A 25,039-nucleotide genomic window follows, 5' to 3' on the forward strand; every position below is an offset into this window, starting at 1 on the left:
AACCAGCAGCAGAGCCAGAGCTACAACTCAGATCACCTGGGACTCTCCTCCGTTATACGGCCCTCCTTTCCTTAACTCATCTATTACCTGAACCTAACGTCATTTTTCACTGCCTTTTGGGGGTTCCACAGCACTGAAGTTCAAACATCATTTGCAGAAGTCTACCTCATTCACTCCCAGAGTCATCAAGAATGAGGATTAGGTTTAAATGCTCACAGATCCTACACATTTGTGTATTTCTCAACAACTACCAATTAAAAAAAAAAAAAAAAGAAACCAGTTCTGTAGTGTGTTTAAACATAGGCTTACAAAGTCTTAATTTACAAATGTAAGCATACAACTAGGCTTTATCAAAGAGGAATGTGTTTATTTCACTTAAATTCTTAAAAATATTTTTTTGCCAGTTGTCACAATGTCCTAATGTAAAAAAAATGTCTTTGAAAAGAAAAGCATGAAAAAACAGACCCAAAATGTTAAGATTTTATTTACAAAGCTTCTTTGTTGTACAGAAAGTAAAAATGCTGTTACAATCTTGGTGTAACTGGTAGCCACGGACAGTTGCCTCACCAATCACAGCTACACACGCTACAGCAAGTCTTACACAAAAACCTAACAACGCTTACAATTTTGTTGGGGTGAAGTCCCCAAGCTTGGTGGTGGATTTCCAAGAGGGACTAAATGGAGGAAGGTGGAATGTCACAGGAACTATTCTTTGGCTCTTTGGGTGGGTGGGTGTCCTGGGGTTTGTATCACAGCTACCCTTTTATTTTTCTTAAAAAAAAAAAAAAAAAAAAAAAAGCTACCAAATCCATGTCAGCAGTCCAACCAATACTGAACAGTTCTTTTTTTTGCAGGTTATTGGGGTCTTATTAATCATCTTCTCCTTCATCATCTGTTTCTCTCTTCCTCTTTTCACCTTTCCCGCTTTCTTCCTCTTCTGTACGAGAACAAAAATTCACTTTGAGACAATTGGAAAGGCATATATAGTTTGCCTAATTGTTGCAAATGGAAGCAACAATAATGAATTTAATGGTTAGGAGATGAGCTCCTTAAGCCTATTTTCTCACTAGTAAAATAGGGACAATGGCATTGACTCCATAGGGTTATTCTGAGGATTAAGTGAACCAGTGCAAAGTACTTAGCCTAGAATATGGCAAGCTTCAAACTGTAGTTCATATTAACTTAAGAGATTTCTTAGACTTTAGGTATTTGAGACACAGAGACTTTCATATCGTTCTTTTTAACTAGTAAACTCATATGATTATTTTTATGAAGTTAACTAAATCTGCACTAAACTGTGTTTTTAAAATCTCCCTGAAGGCAGAGACCAGGCCCGGATCACTGCTGTATCCAAAGTAAATTTAGTTCTGAGATGAACACAGAGCAAAGATGCTGCTGGTAAGTATAAACTCAAGTGCAGCAAACAATCCAGCGCTCTGAAACTTACACAAGTGTTAAAATCTACTTTTTAATAAACAAGGGTTTCTTTGGTTTTAATTGTGGTGAGGAAAGGAAAACTGGAACGATGCTATTTATCTATCCTACAAAGATTACATTTCAATTAAAAATTTTTTTTCTTTTATGAATAAATTCTGAACATAGGAATCTCATGCCTAACAGTAACACAAATGATGGGGTCTAAAAACACAACATGCAGGGAGTGAGGCCAGGGCCTCCTTCCCTCACAGGCATTACTAACTGCTGTAGAGCAGGGGATGAGCCACACACACACAAACAGGCCTTTTATCCGTGCCTCTGAAGACCACCAGGGCCAAAGGTATTTTATTTTCTTCTCCATGATTTCAAATTCTGTATTAATGAACACTTCCCTTGACCTTTAACTGAGGGGGACCAAAGAGCATGCCTTAACCCACCTTCATCTTCATCTTCGTCCTCATCCTCATCTTCATCATCTTCATCAACTTCTCCATCATGTCCAAATTCTTCTTCCTAAAGAATGGTAAACAGCATGCCATTAGATTAATTCTGCCCAGCTGAGAAGTACAAAGAAAAATAAGAACTGTCAATAAACTTAACAGTTCATTCAAGGAGAAAATGGTAATGTTACTTTTATCTATTTAAGATACTGAGAGCTGCTGTTTTTCTTTAAAAAATTTCTTAAACTGCTTTTCAAAAGCATTTTATTTGCCAGACGTTTTTCATTAGTATACAACTTACAATGGATAACTCTAGAATTAATTTTAAAACCTTCAACTTCAAAGCAGGTTTGGATAGAGCTTCCTTTTCTTCTCCAGTTGCGGCACACCGGGTTTCTCACTGAGTGGCTTCTCTTGTGGGGCATGAGCTCCAGAGCCTGTGGGCTTCAGTAGTTATGGCGCAGAGGCTTAGTTGCTCCCAGGCATGTGGGATCTTCCCAGACCAGGAACTGAACCCATGTTCTCTGCATTGGCAGGTGGATTCTTAACCACTGGACCACCAGGAGTCCCTGGACAAATATTTCTATATCCCCCCCACCTTTTTAAAATAAAATGCTTCTTTCAGAAACTTAATTTCATTAGCCACCTGCAAGACTATACAAATGCTCAGTCTTATATCGGTACTATAAAAGAACATTTTTTTTTTAACAACATCTAATTTTCTTGGCCTGTTTTTACAAATCCCCATTAGGATCAAAGTCACTCCTTTCTCCTATCCTGCGATGGTTAGAAGGATAGCTATGGCATCTTCTTCAGCTCCTCAGAGATTCTGTTATTACTACGTATCCCATAAATTAGACCCCTTTCCCTGCTCCTTCAGAGTATGACCACATTTTTATTCAACTTTGCATCCTTAACTGTTTATCACAGAAGGTACATAATGTATTTATTTCATTAAGCTGGATATACAAGAAGTTTAGGCTTGGTAAAGATACCTTTCATTTCAATACAACAAAAGGAAGGACACCTCATCAGTTCTCAATGTTCCCAGCTTTCTCACCCTAATGAATGAATACTCAACTTGTTACTGCCTCCCAAAGTTAAAGGGTCAAAACTTACTCTGCAGAGCCAAGCACTGTCTGGTTTGGCACTCGGTAAGTATTCCATTTAGTATTAATATTTACTAAAAGGGGGACAAAAGCTAAATTAGTCAGACCACTATTAGTCTATTTACAAGTATACTAATTTCTTCAGAAGACTTTTCTTTTTTGAACAACCCACATTTTAATTACGAGAGGGAAGCAGGGCAGCCAAGAGGTGCACTGACCTCCCCACTGACTTCGTCTTCATCCTCCTCCCCTTCTACATCTTCGTCTTCATCATCATCCTCTTCATCATCAAACTCTTCTTCCTCACCATCTTCATCCTCCTCCTTATCCTCATCTTCTCCTTCTGAAAACAGTCCAAAAGGAACACATCAAACACCCCGTGTGTCTCACAAGGTATACCTACTCAGGTGGCAGAGAGCTGTGGGTTGGCCCATGGACAAATGCTGGGCCACACCAGTACCAGCAAAAACCATGAACCACAGTCACCTCCTTCCTCAAAAGCTGCTGAGGCTCAGTTCTTCTGACCTGAGATCCATAAAATCCAGAGGCCAGGAGTCCTATGTACATTATAATACTTACTGATGAAATGATACAGTGTCTAGAATTTGCTTCAAAATAAGGAAGGGGAGAAGTGGGTAGGAGTGCATGTGTATAAAATAAGATCAAGCATGAAGCAATCACAGCTGAAACTCAGTAATGGGAACATAATAGTTTTACTGTTATTTCTACCTTTGTCTATGTCTCGAATTCTCCATAGAACAAAGTCACAAAAACCCCAAACAACCAAAAAAACCCCCACCAACCTCCTTCTCTGGCATTAACCCATTCCACCACAAACCAGCTGTGCAAATCAGGAACCTGGAGAACACCCGTAACAACTCCACGATGGGGAGGTGGTGGTGGCCAGGCACCCGTGTCCTGTATCTTTACTGCATTTGGTGCAGGCCCCTAGTCAAGCAGTTCTTACCTCTCCAGGTCCTGGAGCTCACTGTGCTTTCTCCTGCCTCTTCCCTTTCCTTCCTGTATGACTAACACTGGCTCAGCCTTCAAGTCTCAGTTAAACATCACTTCCTCAGGCCAGATCCGCAATCTCAGCTCATATGCTCTCATACAAGTACCTGGGTCCTTCTCCATTACCACAAACTTTGCTCACTTATGATTATTTATTATGATTGCTTAACATTTCTGGAGAAGGCAATGGCACCCCACTCCAGTACTCTTGCCTGGAAAATCCCATGGACAGAGGAGCCTGGTAGGCTGCAGTCCATGGGGTCGCACAGAGTCGGGACACAACTAAGCGACTTCACTTTCATGCATTGGAGAAGGAAATGGCAACCCACTCCACAGTGTTCTTGCCTGGAGAATCCCAGGGACGGGGGAGCCTGGTGGGCTCCCGTCTATGGGGTCGCACAGAGTCGGACACGACTGAAGCGACTTAGCAGCAGCAACAGCATAGACAGTAAGCTCCAAGGGGACAGGAAACATGTTTGTTTTTTCTTAAAACTATTTCCTACAGCCTGGCATGCAGGAAACTCTCAAATACTCACCTGACTGATCCTGCTCTTAAGAATTGCCTTTCACCCTTCAGGTTTCTGCATACAAGTGGCTGCTCTACCCATTTAGGGTGATAACCAGATTGATGTGTAAGAGAAACAGAGAACCAGCAGTGAAGGCACTAAGTGAAATGAACATTTGGAACAAGCTGAAGCATCCTATTCAGTGTCCTATTCACTTTACCATCTAACATCCCATGTCTTTTTGCCTTGTCTCAAGTCTGCTGCAAAACAAAACTGTAAAATGTTTCCTGAGTACTATGCCACTGATTGTAACCAAGGTTCCTGATGGTGTTCTTCATTTTTCTTGATTATTTCTGCCTTATAAACTTCTATCTTTAAAGAGATATCAAAAATAATACTTCAAATATAGTAATACTGAGAATTCCAGCAACATGAGGAATTCTAGGAAAGTAAATTTTCTTCATGCTGACTGATGTGATAACTAATAGCTCTGCTTCCTCTAAGCCTCTCAGGTGAAAAACCTTTATCCTAAGAGTGACTGTTACTAAATAAGTCACTGTGTAAGGAAAGCACAAGCTAAGCAGGAGGATTAGTTTGGGTACAAAATATATTAAGATTCTTAAAGGTAACAGGATGAAAAACCTTGATCAAATGTCAAAAGTAAAAAGTACATTCTAATTCCATTTTATAGCCAGAGATTATCTCCTTTATCAAAGAGAAAATGGAATTCAACATACAGTGCTTTCAAATCATTACCTTTTAAAACTCTAGCTATATATCAAAAGTAGGAAAGATATTTATATTTGAATATAAAAATCATGTATGAAGTACCCACTAAGTGCAAGGGCCTGTGAATAAACAGATAAGAAGATAATCATAGCAAAGTCAGAACAGACAAGAATAGCAGAGCAACAAGTGTATGAGAAAGGTAAGCGAGGGAATGCCCGGGCATACACAGAGACTCCAGCGTCACAAAATGCTTCCCGGAAGTGCTGACAAAGGTGAGATGGCAAGGGTAAATAGGCAGTAGTCAAGAAAGGGGGACTGCTAGGAGAAAGGCCAGAGGCTTGAGGCAATGGTCCTTCTAGGAAACCATAAACCACTTCAATGGGCTGGAGCACAGTTTATGATCTCTAGGCTCCAAATTCAAAACTAATTAGCTAACAAACCATTGTCTACTTTGAATCATTTGAAGACTTCAAAGTCCTGGTAGTTTAGTCACTAAGCCATGTCCGACTCTTGCAATACCATGGACTGTAGCCTGCCAGGCTCCTCTGTCCATGGGAAACTCCAGGCAAGAATACTGGAGTGGGTTGCCATTTCCTTCTCCAGTGGATCTTCCCGCCCCAGGGATTGAACCTGGATCTCCTGCATTGCAGGCAGATTCAACGTCCCAAGAACCCCAAATTTAACAGAAGGCCTACGTGCATGGACTATTTTTCTTGATAGCAAGAGCGTTCAGTGCCCTGACTCACCTTCATCATCCTCTTCTTCATCCACACCATCCACCTCGGCATCTGAATCTGGGGCTTCACGATCCTCTCGGTCATAGCCATCCAGATAGGTCAGCTGGGGCAGGAGCTTGAAGACACTCTCTCGGTAGTCATTCAGGTTAGTAACCTCACAGTTAAACAGATCCAGGCTCTTTAGACATTCCAACTTTTTCTGAAGAAAAGGATCAAGAAACATACCTCCTAAACCAAAGGAACATAAGCAACAAAAACCATCTCCTAAAGAGGTAAAATTCTAGGCTCTGAATTCAATAAGCTACTACCTATTCAGCCTTGTACATAGGAAAACATCTCAAGTCCATCGCAACCTTTATGACTGGTCACTAGATTTTTAACTAGTCTTCCCTTCTACCTCTATCCTCTCAGAGAGCTGTTTCCTTCTGGCACTATGAATTAATACGGTATGAGGCAAGTCAGAGACTTGAGCGATCAAATGACCAATAAGACCATGCTGGGTTATCAAGTCATCAGTACTTTTGGGGTGGTAGGATAATCGGGGAAACATTTTTCTCAGTCATACCAATTCAGTCAGCATCAAGGTCCCTGACATTTCTACTTGGGGACACAGATGCAAAACACTCGAGAACGGAACAAAGTAAAGCACAAGGTGTGGGGATGTAAGTATTTTCCGGGAAGACAGGAGTTAATGCAAGCTGGGGGAAAACAAGGGGAACTCAGAGTTGAAACTTGGAAAGTAGAGAAACTTTACACTCTTGTCTTTTTTTTTAGTTTTGGGGGCAAAGACTGATACTATTACCAGACCTTCCTGATACAAAATTCTTCTGATTTTACCATACCTTAAAGTTTTGTTGCAATACTTCATTTGTTTGAAACCTGTTTCGTTATCTAAAATGGTTAAGATCTAAAAACTTGGCCCAGGAAGTTTTCTGAGCAGCCAGACTGATAGGAAAATATCTGTGTATTCTACTCAGATCATTTGTTATTACCTCAGTATATAGTATTTCAATACCAGGTCTATTAAGTTTTGATTAAGGGTGAATTAAGAGATCGGGAGGGCAGAGGTAGTATCACAGGCAAGTAAGCAGATAGCAACCGAAAGTGACAACAGACCCTCACAGGGAGGAAACAAAGGAGCAAATTGATACAGTAAACACAAAATGGGGACAACTATATGGCTTGGTGCCTTTTAAAACAGGGAGTGGGGGTGGGGAACACAGATATATGGATTCATAAACTTAATTTTTTAATGGCTCCGAGTCAATACAAAAAGGTTGGCATTCTCTAAATATTACTAAGAGGATCTCTTTATGAAGTAAATTACAAAAAATAAATGTTACTGAAAGACTGATGCTTTATTGGGAAATCTACTTCAACGTTCACAAGCACCTGGGAAGACACAGAAATCAAACAAAACTCTGTCTTCAGGACTTGAAGTATCTGTGTAATTGCTGGGAGTTACAAAATGACTTAAAAATCTTTGCTCTAAAGCCGACCTTGGCAAATGACAGTTGGCTGACCCACTCTGGCCTGCCTCTTGTGTTTGTAAACACAGCACGCTCACTTGCTTATGTATTACATACGGCTTCTTATGTTTAAAATGGCAAAGTGGAGAAGTTGTGACACTATACGGCCTACAAAGCCTAGAAGGCCTACCACCTGGTCCTGCAGTGGCAAGGGTTGCTGACCCCTGCACTCACAAACCTTCATATTCCTTATCAAAAAGGTTCCCACACTGGCTTTATTCTCACTGAACAGCCCTTGGGAACATAGAGCCAGGCAGGGAACACAGAACAGGGTTATAGCAACAGGAAAATGTATTCCTCAAAACACCAATGTGCAGTTATCTAAGAGTTTGTGGATCCAATAATGTGCTTATTAAGTTAGTACCTGAAGTCTTAAGAAAGTTGTCCCCAGTCCTAATCGTAGGGAGAATGACTTTTAGAAACATGTAGCTTTCAGAATAGGCTCCCTACTGGACAGCCCGAGCCCCAGAAGTCCAGGTATGACTTCTTGCCAAAGAGGAAAAAAATGCTGAAATAGCACACCAGGTAACTGGGGAAACTTTTCTCTTCACAAATATGTTGCCACTATACTCCGTAAGATAGAACCATGAGTAAATCTGGTAGCTTTCCCACAGAGGCTCAGTATAAAATTCTTCGCTCAAAGGAACAAGCCATTTACTGGTCAACATTATTTCCTAGGAATGGACGTGCAAAAATACATACAACTCCTGATCATGCTCAACAGTGTTCCAAGCCCGTTTTCTAACTCCTTTGACTAGCCTAGCACACAGGGCCTCCAAGGTTTTCCAGTTTCTGAAACTCTGAATCTATAACACTTTTTGCTACTTCTTCAGAACAGAACCATTATGAATAACCTGGACGTGTCGAACAGTATGCTAGAAATGAAGTGAAACCAAATAAACAACAAAACCCCAAATAACTGGAGTACTCTAGAACTTTAAAGCTCTAAAATTGTGCTTTAAGACCCCAAATACACTACACACAGGTTACTCAGGATCCCAATGTAATATGTAAATACTGCTTTAAAAAAAAAAAATCACAACTCTACCACTTCAGAAATTTGGCCTAAAACTAATAGGCTAGCCATAATAAACAGTAAACATTTTATTAACAATAATTTTGCTTGCCTTCTTAGAATTTAGAAGGGCTTTGGGGGATGGTTTGGATGGCCCAGGTCTCTTAAAAAAGGTGTCCAAGGAAGTTTGAATTGATGCCTTCTTTGTCTCTCGATTAATGTCCCTGTAGTAAGCAGAGGCATTTACAATCATTGCATTGACTGTAAGAACTGGGCTCAACGTAGACGGTGTTCAAAATGCATGTGGTTGATGAGGATGAGATGGTGTTTTCCCCACTGAAGAACACTTTCAGAAGTTAAAATGGACCCAACACTTCCCCCCTTCACCTCCTCCTACAGTTTTATTTATCCTGAAGTTATAACTTCAGGAGACCCACCTAGCACCCCCAGGAATTGGAACAGCAAGTTCAGGAGAATAGCAGGAGCTCTGCCTTCCCCAGACAGTCCTGGGTGTGCGGTGCCATGGCTCTGTCACTGGCAGGCCAAGTATGTGACTCTGGACAAGGGATTCAGCCTCTCCTAAGCCTCAGCTTCCTCATGTGTAAAATAAGGGCCATGTTATTTCTATCCGTTTTGTAGAAATGTTGAAGATTATTAATGGATAACGTACATAAAGCATCCACTACCATGTATGGCACACAGTAGATCCTCCAAAAATGGTAAATATTATATAATGATTATTTTTCATATTTCACTGTTTCAGGGGATTAAGACTTTCACTGCCGAAGGGTCCTACTATATAAATCACTTATCAGGTCAGGAATACTCATGCAAACGATTCCTACACAATGTTTGCTTCTGCTCTGCCTCTGAATGCTAGGACACTGATAAAAGCTGATGAAACATCAAAGAAGACTAAGGCTGCCATGAGAATTAGGCCATGGCCAGTGATCTAGCATGGAAAGGTATGGCCTGGTACTCTGTTCTAGGGAAAAGGGGTTCCTATGCTTACAGTTACTGTGAATTGACAGGGCTGTCATTAAACACACACAAAGGTTTAGTATAGCCCATGGGACCGAAGGGAGACCATCAGGGCTTAATTTAACACTGGAAATTCCAGTTTAGATCTTTTGGGGTATGGAGTAAATTTACAGGTTAAAAAGAGAACAGGTTCCAAGGGCAGTGGAAAGAATGGCCTTGGACTTGAATTCCTGCTCACCATTTATTCTAAAGATGCTGTGTAATTAAACGCAGTCTCCTCATTTCAAAATGACATTCTCTCTGCTCTGCATTACATGAGGATACAAAGGGCAAATGTTAACATCTCTGAATAAGGAAAACTGCAATAAAAGTCTGCTTATACACAAGAAATGGGAATTGACTCGGAGGAAAACAACAGTGAAAAAGGAAGAAGCCCAGGTGTCTTGAGTGTACCTAATAGAAAAAAAGGGGCAAAAAATGGAGTAAAGGTGAGCAACAAGCTCCCAACATTTATGAGAAATGAGCTAAATGCGGTCTACTTAACGAAACATAAAAACAAAGGGTCTTGGTAAACAGTGATTAAATTTACACTGGAATACAGCCTCGATTACTGATTAGGAGAGAAAAAAACTCTATTAGTTCCATCAGGAAATCTTCATTAAAGGAAGTCATAATTTAACTCTTATCCTCCCTTGAAATATCAATATTCTATGCAAATGATAAGAAGTTCAAATATTTTAATATATTGTGATGTCAGAAAAGATAAGAGACAGCAGAAGGATGCCTTCTCCTCTTGAGTTCTGCTCTGCTGGATCCTAAAGACAGCTCCTATCTCCTGACTAGCCCCTCTCCCAATTAATGTCCACAAGTTAACTCCAATGGAAATACGGACTTTACGTAAAACAGAAAAAAAGACAGCTGCCACAGGCTTCTTTGGGTGATATGAAACAAGTCTGAGTTTCATCAGCCTCATTAAAATTGAATTCTATGTCTGTGAATAGAATGTTGTGTTTAGGGGAAAAAGTCAGTTAACAATCTTGAAATCATAGGAATTTCCAGGTGGCATCAAAAGAAAAGAGTCTGTGTGGCCATCCCCCCACCCGCCATTAACTGGGAAGAAAACAGAACTAGTGAGAAAGGAAGGAGCCCAAGTATCTGAGTGTACCTATGACGGGGAAAAAGGGGGAGGCAAAATTCCTGGAGCAAAGGAGAGCAACAGGCCCCCAGCGTTGCTTCGTAAGCTCTTTTCTGGTCACTATAACTTTCACTTAACTAGACCCCCATCAGCACAGCTTCACAAAGTAAGTACATTACCTTATTCTCAGAACTCCTAAGTGAGGTAAGTAAGGCAGGGATCACTATCCTTCCTGCTTCTTAAGGGAGGAAACTGAGGCCCAGAGAGAAGAAGCAACTTGCCCAAGGTCACACAACAAAGTCTATAACCCAACTGGCACTTAAATGTAACTTTCCATAATTTATCCCAGCATGTAAGAGGAGGAGAATTTGGGGGTTCCCATGCAAAGAGAGCCAGCTGGAGCTCAAAATTGTGAATCAGAAGACCTAAAACTCACTGGAGCTGCCTTTGGCCTGTTCCAGCAGATCAGATGCCCAACCCAATATAGACAGCCTTTTCTGTAAAAGTATAGAATAGCCCGGCCAGTCTGGGGAAAATTTTTTAAGATAAATGTTTAAGGCTATAGTCAATATATGACATTTAAAAAGATCAAAAAAGAAAAGAATTCCCCTTTGAAGATAGCAGCCACAATTAACAGGGAGGGAGGAAGTCACAGGAACACATGTAACTAAAGGTTCTGATCTTTTACTCTGGACTCCTTCTATAAAAAGTATTATTAAAAAACCACCACCTTCTCAATTATTATTTCCAGTTATTTCCCTCACAAAGAAATATGAAAATGAAAATGACCAATAAGTCCTGGTTTCCAAATTCTCAATTACTTACCAAAGGTTCCAGGGTGCTGATATCTTTCAGTTTATTTCCACTTAAGTTTAGATGTGTAAGATTTGGAAGTTTTTCTGCTAACATATCCAGACCTCCACAGATTCTATTGTCACTGAGCTCAAGCTGTTAAGAGAAAACCCACACAGCACACAAACACACAGAGAAACAGGTATCATTAAAGTGTTAGAAATAACAAAGACAGTTCTCAAACACTTACCAAAATCAAATGACCTCTTTTTTATTAGGGCACATATGTTCATTTTGTTTGATTAAACCCAAATTACAGATCCTAGGAACACTTCAGAGAAGGAGAGACATGTAAGGATGAGAGAGTTGCATTCTCTCAATCAGCTGGCAATTTTAACAGTTTGGCCCCTAACATCAATGAATACATTTTCTAACCTAAGAAGTGGGTCAAAACAAATTAGAATTCTTTGTGAAGTTGCCATACGCTATATGTGCCAGGAAAGATAAATGCATTCTAAGCAGCTATTCTGTATCAAAACTCGTGATGCCTACTTGGAACCTCATCTGTTTCTATACAGTGCTGACTTGCCATGGGGTTCTACATCTGGAAGCCACCACGGAATGCTGCCCTGAAGGCTACAGGAATGGTACAAGCCTTTAAAGAAGTTCCGTGACTTCAAGAAAGGGAATGGGGCAATAGCTTCAGGCCTGGGGAAACCAGTTCCCCAGAGGACACTTCTTACAGATCTGTCACTAGCCTTTACAAGAATTCTAATTTCTTTGCTGCAGGTCAAGTTGAGTGGTAAGTGGTATGCCAACAAAGGAATGAGCCTTCACCATGGAATATTACAGGGAAAGAAACTGGAGCCTGGAAAAGTAAAGACCATTGACAGCATCTAATTCAAACTCTATTTCGCAGATGAGAGAACTAAGGCCAGACAGCTGGTTTCAATTCTACTTTAACTGCCAACAACAATGGTAACTGTATCTAATCCTTACATAGTACTTAAGTGTTAAGTACCCAAGTACTTACAGCATTGCTCGAAGAACTAGAAATCCATGAACTCATTTGATCTCACAATCACCCTATGGGTAAGTAGAATTATTACCCCCATTTACAGATGAGGAAAATGAACTAAGAACAGACCATGCAACATGCCCAAGATTACACAGCTGTTACAGTGGTGAGCCTATGCTTTGCAGCCGGGAGCCTAGCTTCAGTGTGCTCCTCCCTATGCTAGGTACCTAGAATAGAATGAAAACTTCTGTAATTTAGTCTGGCATGCAATGAAATGAAGTATATGATGCAGAGCAGAACTCTTAAAATTTTAAATATTCACTGAAAGGAAGAGTTTTAAAGACAAGAAGTCTGTTTAGGTGTTTTTAAGCATTTCAGAAGAGAAAAATACAACATTTCAATACATTTTTTTCCCGTTCTGATGGGCAGTCCAGTAAAATACCTAAAATTTCTCTTGGGTGGTTGGAATATCGACATATATAATATTCACAACCTTTCAACATGAGTATCTTAGGGAGGAGAGATAACAAGGCAATCTGCCAAAACATTTAGTGGTGTATTTGTTTTGAAATGAAATCAATGTGTAATTTAGGAAACTCGTGACATTTCTTTCAGAACCTGCTTCTTGTGGCTTTCTGAATTAAGTATGACAGTACAGAGACCACAGTAATTCAGGACAATGTACCAGGGTGCTAGAAAAGCAGAAGAGAACACAGAACACCTAGTAGGGATCTGCTAGTATCAAGTTTATGGAGATACAGGGTAAAATGCCAAGTTAAGAGTTTCCAATGTCATGACAATCTACATAAACAAAAATGGATTACACTTGAACCTCTAAAGCAGATACCTATCAGAAAAAAGAAAAGAAATTTACAAATTTAACAGAATTCTTTTTAATAGCAGACTTGCCCTGAAACTCATGAGGACTGCCTAAGCATTTAAAACACATAGCACTTCTGGATTTTAATTCATGTATTTAACCAAAAAACAAGTCCCTCTCAAGATTCAAGCAAGCATATAGGAACAGCCTACCTATCTGTTGCCTAAATTTCATTTCGGTTTTCTATGTGTATCTTTCTTAGATGAAGCTTCAACTTAAACTCCCTAATAAAGAGATTAGGTAAACGGTGGAGAATTCTGCAACACCGCCAAGACCACACACACATTTTCATATGTAATGGAAAAGGTAGTGGGTTAGCAAAGAGAGATGGTTCTAGTTTTGGCTCTAGTACTAAACCGCTTCTGTGGGTGGCTTTAGGGAAATTACTGTACCTGTCTGGGTCTACTGCTGGGTCTGTGCCTATAAACAAGGCTAGAAGATCTTTAGTTTCTTTCAGTTCTGGCAGAGGCTTTGTGACAGGTTAACGTGCAAAGACACAGAAAAACATTTTTCTTGGGAATTTTTTTTTCTTGGTGCGTGGCAGGGATGGGTGTGTGTGGCTATTTGCGGGCAGGGGGGTGGGTCGACAGTGTTAGACAGGATAGTGATTGGTTTATAATTAGACCAATAAAGCCCTAACAATGGACCATTAACTAGGCAAGGGAAATATAGCAGTTTTGTTTAAATGGATTCTCAGTCAGTCACAACACATTTTAAATTCCCTAGTCATTAAGAATTACATAATGGATTTGAAATATCATAGGCTACAAATCTGAAAGGTCTTTACTTAAATCTTCCCTTAATCAACATTAAACATGAAAAGCAGGAGGAACCCATGGTTCCTAAACCAGAGCATACTAAAAACAAAATGTAGTGACATTATAGCAACAAATCCATAACAAATTGAGTACTAAATTATTCATCATAACTATTTATTGAGCATCCAACATATATTATTTCCAAACATCATAGCAATTCTGCAACATCAGGTGGTATTACCAGTTTACGGGTGAGGAAACTGAGTCTTAGAACATTCACCATCAGGGAAATGATAGAGCTGGATGGAATGGTGAGTTCCAGATCTGCCTAGTTACAAAGGCCATGTGGTCTCTGCTACACTAAATGCTTCCTTACAGATAGAATTGTTTATTTTTCTCTTGCCCAGAATGGTTCTCTTCTATTGTTAAAAGAAAAAGCACTTACCTTTTTCAATTTAGGTAGTTTGGGAAGATTTGAAACTGAAATCAAGCCTACATTTATTAAACTGAGGAACTCTAAGTTCACAAATTCAGCTGTTAAGCCCTCAATTTTCCCATCATTTGATTTGCAATTGTCCAGGACAAGTTCTCGAACCTGTGGGTGACAAAGCAGGGAAGAAAAGCTTTAAAAAACATACGGAAAACAAAGAACAATGCAAAACCTCCAACCATAAATACCCAACAAATCACTCACATATAGGGGCAGCCTCTACTTAGACCCAGATCAGTTATAAATAAATGAAAAAAATGATTAAGCCTTTAATAACAATAATCTAATAGATATCAAGGGTGAAATGTCACACCATGGTTACAAATAAAGATTTTAACTCTACTTTCCAGACAGAAACTACAGCTCTTAAGATGTTAAGTGAAGAAACAATACCCCCCCCCACCCCTTAGTCCTTTTCCCAAGTCTGTTCCAAGAGGCGCTTTAACTACAAGTACAGGAGCAAACACCCACCCCCTTCTTGGTCCATCCCACCCATAAACTCCTTTAGGCCACAAGGCCCAGGAGACTGACACAAGAGGACGAAAACTTCACTCTCCCAGCAAGGTCCCTAAGAGATTGTGGCTACAGGTTTCTGGACTAACACTTCTACCTCTGGTCTTATTAATCCTTACTAAGATTATCTTGACACTAAGAAAAGACCAAGATGCAAGAACTCTTTTTAATTCAAAACCAAGATCATTTTGTTTTATATGTAAAAAAGATATTTCTAGGGAAGAGAACAGTTAGCTATTAGATTCTTTTTTTAGGCCATAAAATCTCCTCCTTTAGAGGTCCTGAAATTCAGAATTCAAACCCATCCAAGAGTATCACAAGTGAAAATTCTGAATACTGATTATTTAATAAAGTCTACTGTGTAAATATCTACCATGCTAATCTCTATTGCCATTCTTGCTCTGTGGTTGACTCTGACACTTCCCAGTTTTAAACACGTTTTGATAAATTTACACGGATGCAAATAAGTTTTAACTGCCAAAGGCATTCTTGCAGTGAATCTAACACATTTAATGGCATTAATGAGCAATTAAACATGTATGAGATGCTGATAGCTCTAAAATGAAAATAGGAGTTAGTATCTTTATCCTCCCATACACAATTCAAAGATACTACTCTAGTAATTGCTAACATTTATGGAGAATTAACTCATTATTCTTTTTACCACCATACCCTCCTCCCCCCAATTAAAGAGAAGGAAACAGATTTAAGAGAGTCAGGGATACCCACAACGCCACAACTTCTCACTCGTTATTACTCTACTTCCTCTTCAGAAGCCTTGCTCTCAAGATGCACACAGGCCCATTACATCTTTTTGTTTCTTTCTTCCCTTCCTTCCACTTTTCTCTTTATGGACAGTCTTCCCCTCTTCTGATAAAAATTAGCCTATCTGAAAACTTTAAGGTAAACTGAGGAGAGCTGGGCACCAGAGACAGATGCTTAGGGTCAATTTCTAGCCCTGCCATTTACAACCTCTGTGATCTTAGGCAAGGCACTTAACCTATCTGTGCCTCAGTTTCCTCAAGGTGAAGTAGAACTGTTGTAGAAAGTAGTGCTTTAGACACAGTGAAAGCTGAGAAAATAACCTCTGAGAAAAGGTGTAGGAGAATGACAAGGACCTTTGTGACTTACTTTATTCCTGCCTGTGCTAAATCTTCTACAAACATTATCTCTTTTGCATTAAAAAAAAGGAAAACCAACAAATCATTAAAAAAAAAAAAAAGCCAACTATAACTACCCACCAATCTAAGCATTATATTGCAATATAACTAAATGTTTCCATTTGATTTGGGGGTTTTCTATGACTATATCTTACAAAGAATCCAAAAATGTTATACAGAATGACACCAATATGCCAAAAGCCAAATAAGGAGCAATTTAGATGGCCATTTTGCCTCACAGCTCATGGGTGAAATCACCTCTTGGACGTTTTTCTCAACTGGTAAAATTCCACTTTAATTAGAGTCAAAGAGAACAAGTCTGCTGAAGCAAACAGCAGAATAGGAATCAAGAAAGAGAAACTGGTAGGGGGAAAGAAGATGTTAAAGTGGTCCAAATCTGCAAACTGAATTGTTGGGTCTGAAAGAAGATGGAGAGGAATTAAGGTTCTGGTTTAAAGAAATGGGAACTATGCAACTGGATGGAAATAAGAAGGAACAGCTTTGGGCACGGAGAGGGGAGCAGGTATGTAATGGATACTACAAAGGATATCAAGTTTAAGGTTCTCATGAAAAGTCCAGGTCAAAGTATCCCCAAGGAGTTGGACAAGAGAATTTGGAGTTCAAGGTTTAAGTTCTGTATTTGGAAGTAATCAGAGCAGAGAGTAGTGGAAGGATGGAATTCCTACGAAGAGAACCAAGGATGGAATCCTGGGGATCCTGCAAAGGAAACTTGAGAAGAATTAGTAGTGGTAGTACCCAAAGGTGAAGCATTAGTTTCAAACACGTAGAAAGGCTTATGAAATTAGGCATAAGAAGTTACTGGGGCAAGGGGGAGGATTAAAAAAATTAGGTAATTTGTCCATCAAGGAGAGACATCTCCAGGAGACACTGGGGGATGAATACATAAAATGTTTTCATTCATGTAACCTGTCACACATTCACTTTCTTATATTCTTCTCAGGGAGTAAAAGTGACTGTCCTGAGAACTTTTCCATAATCTTATCTAACGCTTTTACAATGAGATTACTGATCTATTAAAAAAAATTAAGGTTAAAAAGAGTCAGTGCTAGATTTTAAATTTCATCAAGCATCACGATGGCAGGGTCATGCCTATTTTAGTTACCATCATATTCTGGGAGCTGGTGATGGTCAGGGAGGCCTGGCGTGCTGCGGTTCATGGAATCGCAGAGTCGGACACAACTGAGCAACTGAACTGGATATTCCAATATGAAAGAGTATTTACAACAGTCAAACACAGAAAAACTGGCACAGGAGCTTGTGTCAGGATTGTAGAGGACTGAGGAAATGATGAAACAGGAAACCTGGATATAGAAACTACTTTCTGATGATAGGCATAATCACATGCAAAGCATGTTGCTATTTGTCACTTAATATTGCGGGGCTTTTTTCCAGTCTTTGTATATTTTAAATACAGTAACAGGGAACAAACAGTATTACTTAATTAACAACTATACTTTTTAATGGCTAAAGAAATTAAAAGGTATGATGTAAAATAAATTACCATACTCCCTACTGAACATGTTTCCCAACCTCCACTATTATAAATAGTGCCATGCTATCTTTTTATATGAAATTTCTTTTGTAATAACAATTATCTCCTCACAATCTATTGCTAGGTGAAAAAACAAATATCAGAATCTTTTGAGTTACAAGTTCTTTATCTTAAAATGACAATCAACCTCTCAAGATTTTTCTGTTACCTTTCTTGATATATGGAAATTCTAGGTATATGCATAGTTACCTTTTTCTTGAGCATATTGGTTTTACCCTGAGGAAGAAAAACAAATACCCCAAAAAAAGTACTGACAAAAAAGCAGACAAGTCATAAAAAGGTAATCAGTAAACAAACTCAGTTGTTTACAACAAATCATAAAAGAGACGGATTAAAAATGAGATGTCATTCCACTCTCTTGAGGATGGAGAAGAGATAGGATTAAGAAAAGGAGCTGGTAAGTTTACAAGTGGGGAGTGAAAAGAAGTCAGAGAATACACACCTGAGACCTTTAATTTTCTCCATGAGTAGGAGGAAACAATTTATTGGGGTGAGTTACAGGGAAGGGCTATATGGCTCAGCAGTTAAGTCATGTCTCTGAACTTTTCCAGCAAGGCTAAGGATGTAGTAAAAAAAAATGTGTTAACCCCAGAACAAAGTCCAGAGTCACAGCAAGAAGATGAGCCACAAAAAAGCACACAGCAGAGTGGAAATTACTGCAGAAAGCAGAGACCAAAGGAGGGTTCACTTAGGGCTGTGCCCAAGGATGACAGGCCTGGAAAGCCTGCCATAAGCACCCTTCTAGCCAGCCTAAAGTTCTAAACAGGACTTTGGGGAAAAGGTGTCTGTTCTCAGGCATTATGTCAGCAGCATATGAGATTAGGCCTTCCCTCTCCCTGAAGTCCTTCCTGAGTGTGACAGGATCGAGAATACCTTTCAAGGGAGGGTGTACAGGATGGGGGACATATGTCGTCACTGCCTCCTGATATAGACCAAGAATAAATGGGAGGTTCGAATCAAGGATAAACAGCCCTAGTTTTCCTCATGTCCCAAACCCTCCCAGGAGGGAATGTTGGCAGGCACTTGTACATCTGTGTGTACCACTTACCACTATTTGATCTAAGGCTATTTATTTGGTCTTCTGCTTGAAGATACATGACAACTTTGGGGGCCAAATTCACTCTTCCTCATCCCTTATTTTCCAACTAAATTAGTTCTTTTTCCTCCAACACGAATTTAAGGTAAACACTTAAGAATTAAAAACAAAAATCCACACTATTTCCTATGAAACTTGCTAAGTTTTCTATAGCTATCAGCAAAGCTAATACTCTACTTTTCCCATGAAAAATTTGAAATACATGGTAGCCAAATTACAGAGATTGGGGCTAGGAGCCACAGAGGAGATCAAGGAATTTTCCTTTCATCCTCCCCACTTAGTCTCATTTCCTATTTCCCTGGCTGGTGGTGGTTTAGTCGATAAGTTGTGTCTGACTCTTGGGAGCCCACGGATTGTAACCCACCAGGCTCCTCTGTCCATGGGATTTCCCAAGCAAGAATACTGGAGTGGGTTGCTGATTCCTTCTCCAGGGGATCTTCCTGACCAAGGGATCAAACCCGCCTCTCCGGCACTGCAGGCAGGTTCTTTACTGAACAAGCTACCTAGCTACTCTTGGAGTGACCTTCCCCAATTATCAGTTACAACAGTTATTAAGAGGGGGAAAGACAATCTGGAGAATTAAAGATCATTAAGTTATCAATTATTTAGTGAGTGAAATAATCCAAACACATAGAAAGTAACTCTTGCCACCCTGGACAATTCCCATCCTTCTGAGTTAAACAACCTTCAGACCTTCCACCCTGCTACTATTTTAAAAAGAATGTCTGCAAAATGACAATAGAACATTAGTAGTACTGAAATATGTTTGAGTGGCAAAACTGCCTATATGAAAGAAGGAAACACTCATCCTACTACTGGGTAGGTAAAAAAGAGCATCATTCTAAAAAGCAATTTGGCAGAGATTCACATTACAAAATGTTTGTTACAATACTAATTAAAACAGCAAAAAACTTTCTAACCACCTAATGAGGATGGTTAAATTATGATCTGTGCAGACATTACCAATGCAAGATAAATGTTTACTATACTTTAACAAGATATTATATTCACTAATAGCAAGATCCAAGTTCGGAAAAAACTTTTCCTGTGGACTGTACCAGAATATCTTGTTGGTCGAATGTGTGTGTGTGAGATTCCTGTTTTGTTTTGTTTTTTTAGGTTTTTAACCTATATCTATTCTTTTAAGCTTATCTGTATCTAATTTTTCATTCAATGAAGCTGTAAACGAAGGAATACAAGAAATATACATTCTATATAATACAAGAAAAAGAATCCAATTGGCTGCTATGCAGCAAATCTGAATAAGCCCTTGAGTTTAAAATCTCGACAGACACAATAAATGCCAAAAGTTGGGCGAAAGGTTTTTCCCATGTTATAGATTTTTTTTTTTTTCTTTAAAAGGCCACTGCCATGCGGCATGCAGGATCTAGTTCCCTGACCAGGGTTCAAACCCATGCTCCCTGCATTGGAAGCATGGAGTATTAACCACTGGACCATCAGGGAAGTTCCCTCACATACAGGCTACCAGTGTTCCCACCAGGCGCACAGACTGTAAACCACGGTAACTGCATGACTTTCTAACTCTGAACAGACTGGAAGATCAAGGACAGATGTCCCTAGATTCATTGTTAATGAGGTGCATGTCTGGCATAATAGAAAATGATAGCCTCACATAAAGACATTTTTCCTCCAATTCTGGAATATATCTAAATTCCAGATCTAGATACAGACTGTATCAATATCTCATTACTGCATGTGTCTCCTTCCACTTCTGACAGTACCATCAATTTCTGTCGTGTACCTGGTATGTTCTAGTGCTATACAATTTGCTCTCAATGAAACAACTGACGACACCAATATTTTATATAAAATAATTCTTACCCTTTGCCTGTATTTTAAAATACTGATCACTATTCTTTTTGAAGATTACTTTATAATGCCATTTTAAGCCATTTTTGCACTATGAGAACAAACTTCTGATATAAAGAGGTGTTCTGGACTCAGATAAAACTCAATTATGCACTTCTTTATGAGTCACTCCCTTAGGTAAACAGCACACCTGTTAGTAACAGGTGAAATGGAACCTATTCTCTTGGTCTGTCTTATGTATTTTAGTTAAAGAACACAAGACAGTAAAGTGTTACCAGGGTCATCTTCAAATTTCCAAATAAAAAAATTAAAACAAAGAAGCCGTACTCATAGGGAAAAAAAGCTCATCTGATCTTCAAACAAAAACACTGCAGAAAAAACTCCACCTACCCTCCTCAGTCTTTTATCTCACTCGATGACATCAAGGTCAACCAAGGAATATACTGATGCGCATTTAAGAGCCTCTTGTCCTAAACCAATAGGTTTACAAGAGACAGAATTCTTCCTCTTTTCCCAGATGAAAAGAGTCTACAGGATCCCAGAGGTCAAGCCTACTCTAACAGCTGGCTCCACAAGACATGGAGCCACGTGACTAGCTGACTTAGAATCATTTTGTAACTTCTCACTTACCTTAAGGGTGATGCTTTTGTGCAAAAAACATTTTTAAATTGATGTTTTAAAAAATCTAAGGCTTACTCAGTCTCCCTTAAGTCCTTAGGGGAGCCATTCTTACCCCACAATCCTGGTTGGCTCCCATGACACTCTCCCAAGGCCCCTAATTTGCACAATGCAACGGGCCCCACCGGGTTCTGAGGCTTCAGGAGGGAAGAGGCTGCTCTCTGCCTTGTTCACACTGCTTTTCCAGGCCCTGCCATACTGTTGGTACACAAATATTTATTTAATAAAACCAGTGGATTACAGTAGGAGAGTGAAGTCCAATAAGGTAGCCAATAGTCACTTGTGGCTTGAGTACCTGATATGTGAACTGACAAATTAACCTTTTAAGTTAAATAGCCACGCCACTTTAGGCTGTTTTTGGCAAAAGGGCAAGGCTTAAGTTGATTTCTTGAGAAATTAACACATGCACATGTATATGTATTTTCAAAAGCAGTAATTAGTTATTTCAAATTCAAAAAAATCCATATACAACCAGCCCAATTGTGTTTCCCAGAAGGAACAACGGTGCTCTTAGCTGAGTATTTTAACAGTGCTTTATGCACACTTGAAGAATTCAAATGGTTGGGGGTTTTTTTTTCCCCACATTTTAAGGCACTGTGAAGATTCTTGTGTATTTTCTTTTGGAAATTTGGCTAAATCAAATACCTCCATATTCTACTGACTTGGAACTACGCAGTAATAATTCAAACATCTTAAATTAACAACGCCTCAAAATGAGATCACAATTCTGCAAGTTTTACGGTGTGAAGAAGCTTAACAGTTCAGGATACTAGCACGTGGCCGAAACAAAATGTCTGACTGATGGACGGAGGGGACGACCGTGGTCAAACCTCAACCTTAAAACTCGGAGGACCGAGTCGAGACGCTCACCCCTCGAGGTCCTCCAGGGTCGAGTGGGGAGGCCACGAGGTACCACAACCCCACACTTCATTTGTGGGGACCTCGGATTCAAAACCTCGTGCGCACAAGGAAGGTCGGGTTGACAAATTTCCACAAGTGGGCAACTTGTTACCCACAACTCTCCGGTTGCACGAAGCGAGCCCATCGTCAGCCCGAGCGGAGATGGAAGGACTTCCCTCGGGCTGCCCTAGGAACAGAGGACGCCACTCACCCGAAAAGGGGGTTTGGCAGAGGCGCGGCCCCCCCCGGCGAGGGCCGCAGGAAGCTGCCCTAGTTCGCGAGGAGGGCCCGGGGAAGAGAAGAAAGACGGTTCTTAAAAGGCCCACCCGCCGCGGCAGGCGAGTGCTGGCCTCGGTCGACGGCCTGTAGCACGTGCGGGGGCAGAGGCCTCCCGGCCCGCGAGCCCAGCCGAAACCCGTCAGTACCCCCTAGACGCCCGACTCGGGCGGAGGCGGCCGCCTGGCGTTGCCCTTTTAAGAAGGGGGGAGGGGACGGCAGTGCGCCCAAGAGATGAGTCGGCGGCGGCCGGAGCGCGCAGCTCCCGCCAGAACGAGCAGAGCCCTGGCGAGGCGGGCGCCAAACAAGCCGCAAGCTCGGCCCGGCGAGCGGCGGCCCACAGCCACCGCCGGGACAGACGAGCGGGGCCTGGCAGGCCGAGCCAGCATGTTGGCTCACGCGGCGGAGGGAGACGAGTGCTAGCCAACATGGCGCTGTGTCGGCTCGTGGCGCGCCCGGGCTGACGCGAGGAGCCGCCGCCCGCCCACACCGAGGGGCCAGCCTCCCGGGCAGGGGCCCCCGGACTCCGCCGCCGCGGCGCGGGGGGAGGGAGAAGCCGTCTACGCCACAACGGCCGGCTCGGCCGAGCGACGCCCGCCTTGGGAGGCTGGGACCGCGGAAGGCCGGGGGGCGAAAAGGGAGCGAGAGAAATGGGGGAGAAAGTTTTATTTTTAGGCTTGAAAAATGGCGGGAACCGCGTCCTTTTTTCAAACTTAGCCTGGGGAGGGGCGGCGGTTGCGCCACCTACGCCGCCCGGACTCGCCCCTCCCCCGCTCCGCGCGCGCCCAGCCGCACCCGCTCAAGCCCCCTGGCGCCCGAGGGGGCTTCCCGTCCCCGGTAGAGGCGAGGAGCCCCCTACTTGCCCTTCGGCCCCTGCCCGAGTCCGGCCGGCGCCAACCGCGAGGCCTGGCCTGAGGAGACCCTCCCTCCCCACCCCACCCCGAGCCCCGTCCCCCGCCGGCCTGGGGCGCGCGGAGCCCAACCTGGCCCGCAGCGGGCCCGGCTCCGGCTGGCCGCGCGGCTCCTCGGCAGGCCCGACCTCCGCCCGGCCGCGCATCCCGGGAGGCTGCAAACATGGCTCCCAGCGTTACACAATCCCCTCCTCCCTCCCTCGCTGCCGGCCACACGCACACGCGCTCCTCAGGGAAAGGACCCCGGCGGGCGAGGAGCTCAAAGTTTGCTTTCCCCTACCCCACTGCCTTCCCCGGACGGCCGCGGGCACCCGCGGGCGCCAAAGAGTTAATCCCCGCGCGCTGGCTCCCCCCTCATCGCCCGCCCGCCTTCCCCGTCCGAGCCCGCGAGCTGCGCTCTTCCCCGCGCCGGGTCCGGCAGACCCGCGGTCCGGGCCCCGCAGGTGGCCACCATTACATGCAAGTCATCGGGGGAAGAGGGCGCCCGAAGGGGGGTCTGCTTACAGCTGCCGGGGTCCGGTTCCTCAGCTCCAGGTGGATCCTCCTCTTCATGTCCATGTTTCTCTCTCTTCCCCCCTCTTCAAACTTAACTTTCCGCGGCGGGGGCGGAGGGGGGAGAGGCGTCCCAGCCTGCGCAGCGAGGGCCGTCGGAAGGGGTCTGCTCGAGGCACAGGCCGACGGCGCGGTCCTGGGTGGCGGGCGGCGTGCGGGCAGGCGAGCGGAGCCCCCGGAGCCAAGTTACTCGCGGGAGCGGAGAGAAACCATGGAGGGAAAAGGGGGCTGGAGCGCAGCTCTGGTCTCACTACCGCCGCCCCCGGCCGCGGCCCCGCACTGCGCTTAAACCGGCGACGCGGCGCGGGTGGCTGCTCGGCTCGACTCGGCCCCGCGCGGCGCCGCTCGGCTCGGCAGCCGCTGTGCACCAAGGACGGGGCGGGGAAGAGGCGCGGCGGGAGGGGCGGAGGCTGGGGGTGGGAGAGGGAGAAAGGCGCAGCCCCGGGGACTGGAGCGACTTACTCCCGCCCTCCGATCGTACGTGGGGTGGCTGATGTAAGACCCGCCTGGGGGCTTCCCCGCCTGCCGCCGAGTTGAGACCGTGGGGGTCCCTTCTCCACGCGTCCGGAGGCGGGTCTCCACCCCCTCGCTTGGACGTTTGCTGGGAGGGTTGGGGGCAGTAAATTACTGCCCGGCTTTGGGAGTCCCTAAGACCAAGTTCTTCCTCGAAGACTCGACCAGGCCAGCCCAACACCCGCGAAGGCGGGAAAGGTGTAGAGACCGTGGGACAAGGGCTTTCGGGTTCACCTTCCGCGCCTCCGCACCGTGTGCGGCCAGCAGCCGGAGCCCCGCGTCTGTTTGGGCGGATGGGTCTGAAAGTGCTGCGAAGACCCCAGTCGGCGGCTGGAGCGCTGTGGTCTGGTGCTGTACCGCGTGGCACCGGGCGGAGTCGACCTTCCCAGCCGGCGGGACCGGGTAGCCCGGGCCGCTTGCCCAAACCACAGAGGAGCCGAGAGTCCCCCAGTCCTGGAGGATCTCCCTGG

General features: G+C 42.9%; 1 protein-coding gene across 4 annotated transcripts; it reads right to left on the reverse strand.

Moving 5' to 3' along the window:
• Positions 1-466: 466 nt before the first annotated feature.
• Positions 467-24,299, reverse strand: ANP32B (acidic nuclear phosphoprotein 32 family member B). 4 transcript variants are annotated; one of them, XM_015093130.4, is made up of 7 exons: positions 24,009-24,299; positions 14,523-14,672; positions 11,455-11,577; positions 5,979-6,168; positions 3,205-3,329; positions 1,875-1,950; positions 467-937 (listed from the first exon to the last, which is right to left on the reverse strand). In XM_015093130.4, the coding sequence occupies exons 1-7, from the start codon at positions 24,060-24,062 to the stop codon at positions 870-872; spliced, it is 786 nt and encodes a 261-aa protein (XP_014948616.2). In that variant the 5' UTR covers positions 24,063-24,299; the 3' UTR covers positions 467-869. The 4 variants fall into 4 exon arrangements, with proteins under 4 accessions (XP_014948616.2, XP_042099148.1, XP_060265262.1 ...); XM_042243214.2 differs by lacking the exon at positions 24,009-24,299 and adding an exon at positions 23,577-23,676; XM_060409279.1 differs by having other exon boundaries at positions 467-1,950.
• Positions 24,300-25,039: the final 740 nt, after the last annotated feature.

The sequence above is a fragment of the Ovis aries genome, chromosome 2 (genome assembly GCF_016772045.2).
Source record: "Ovis aries strain OAR_USU_Benz2616 breed Rambouillet chromosome 2, ARS-UI_Ramb_v3.0, whole genome shotgun sequence".
NCBI lineage: Eukaryota > Metazoa > Chordata > Mammalia > Artiodactyla > Bovidae > Ovis > Ovis aries.

Coding starts and splice junctions, on each gene's coding strand:
- ANP32B (XM_060409278.1), bottom strand. CDS start 23,669: ATGTTTGCAGCCTCCCGGGATGCGCGGCCGGGCGGAGGTCGGGCCTGC. Junction 14,673..23,576: donor CCGGGCCCGCTGCGGGCCAG/GTTGGGCTCCGC, acceptor TGTCACCCACAG/GTTCGAGAACTTGTCCTGGA. Junction 11,578..14,522: donor AACTACCTAAATTGAAAAAG/GTAAGTGCTTTT, acceptor TTCTCTTAACAG/CTTGAGCTCAGTGACAATAG.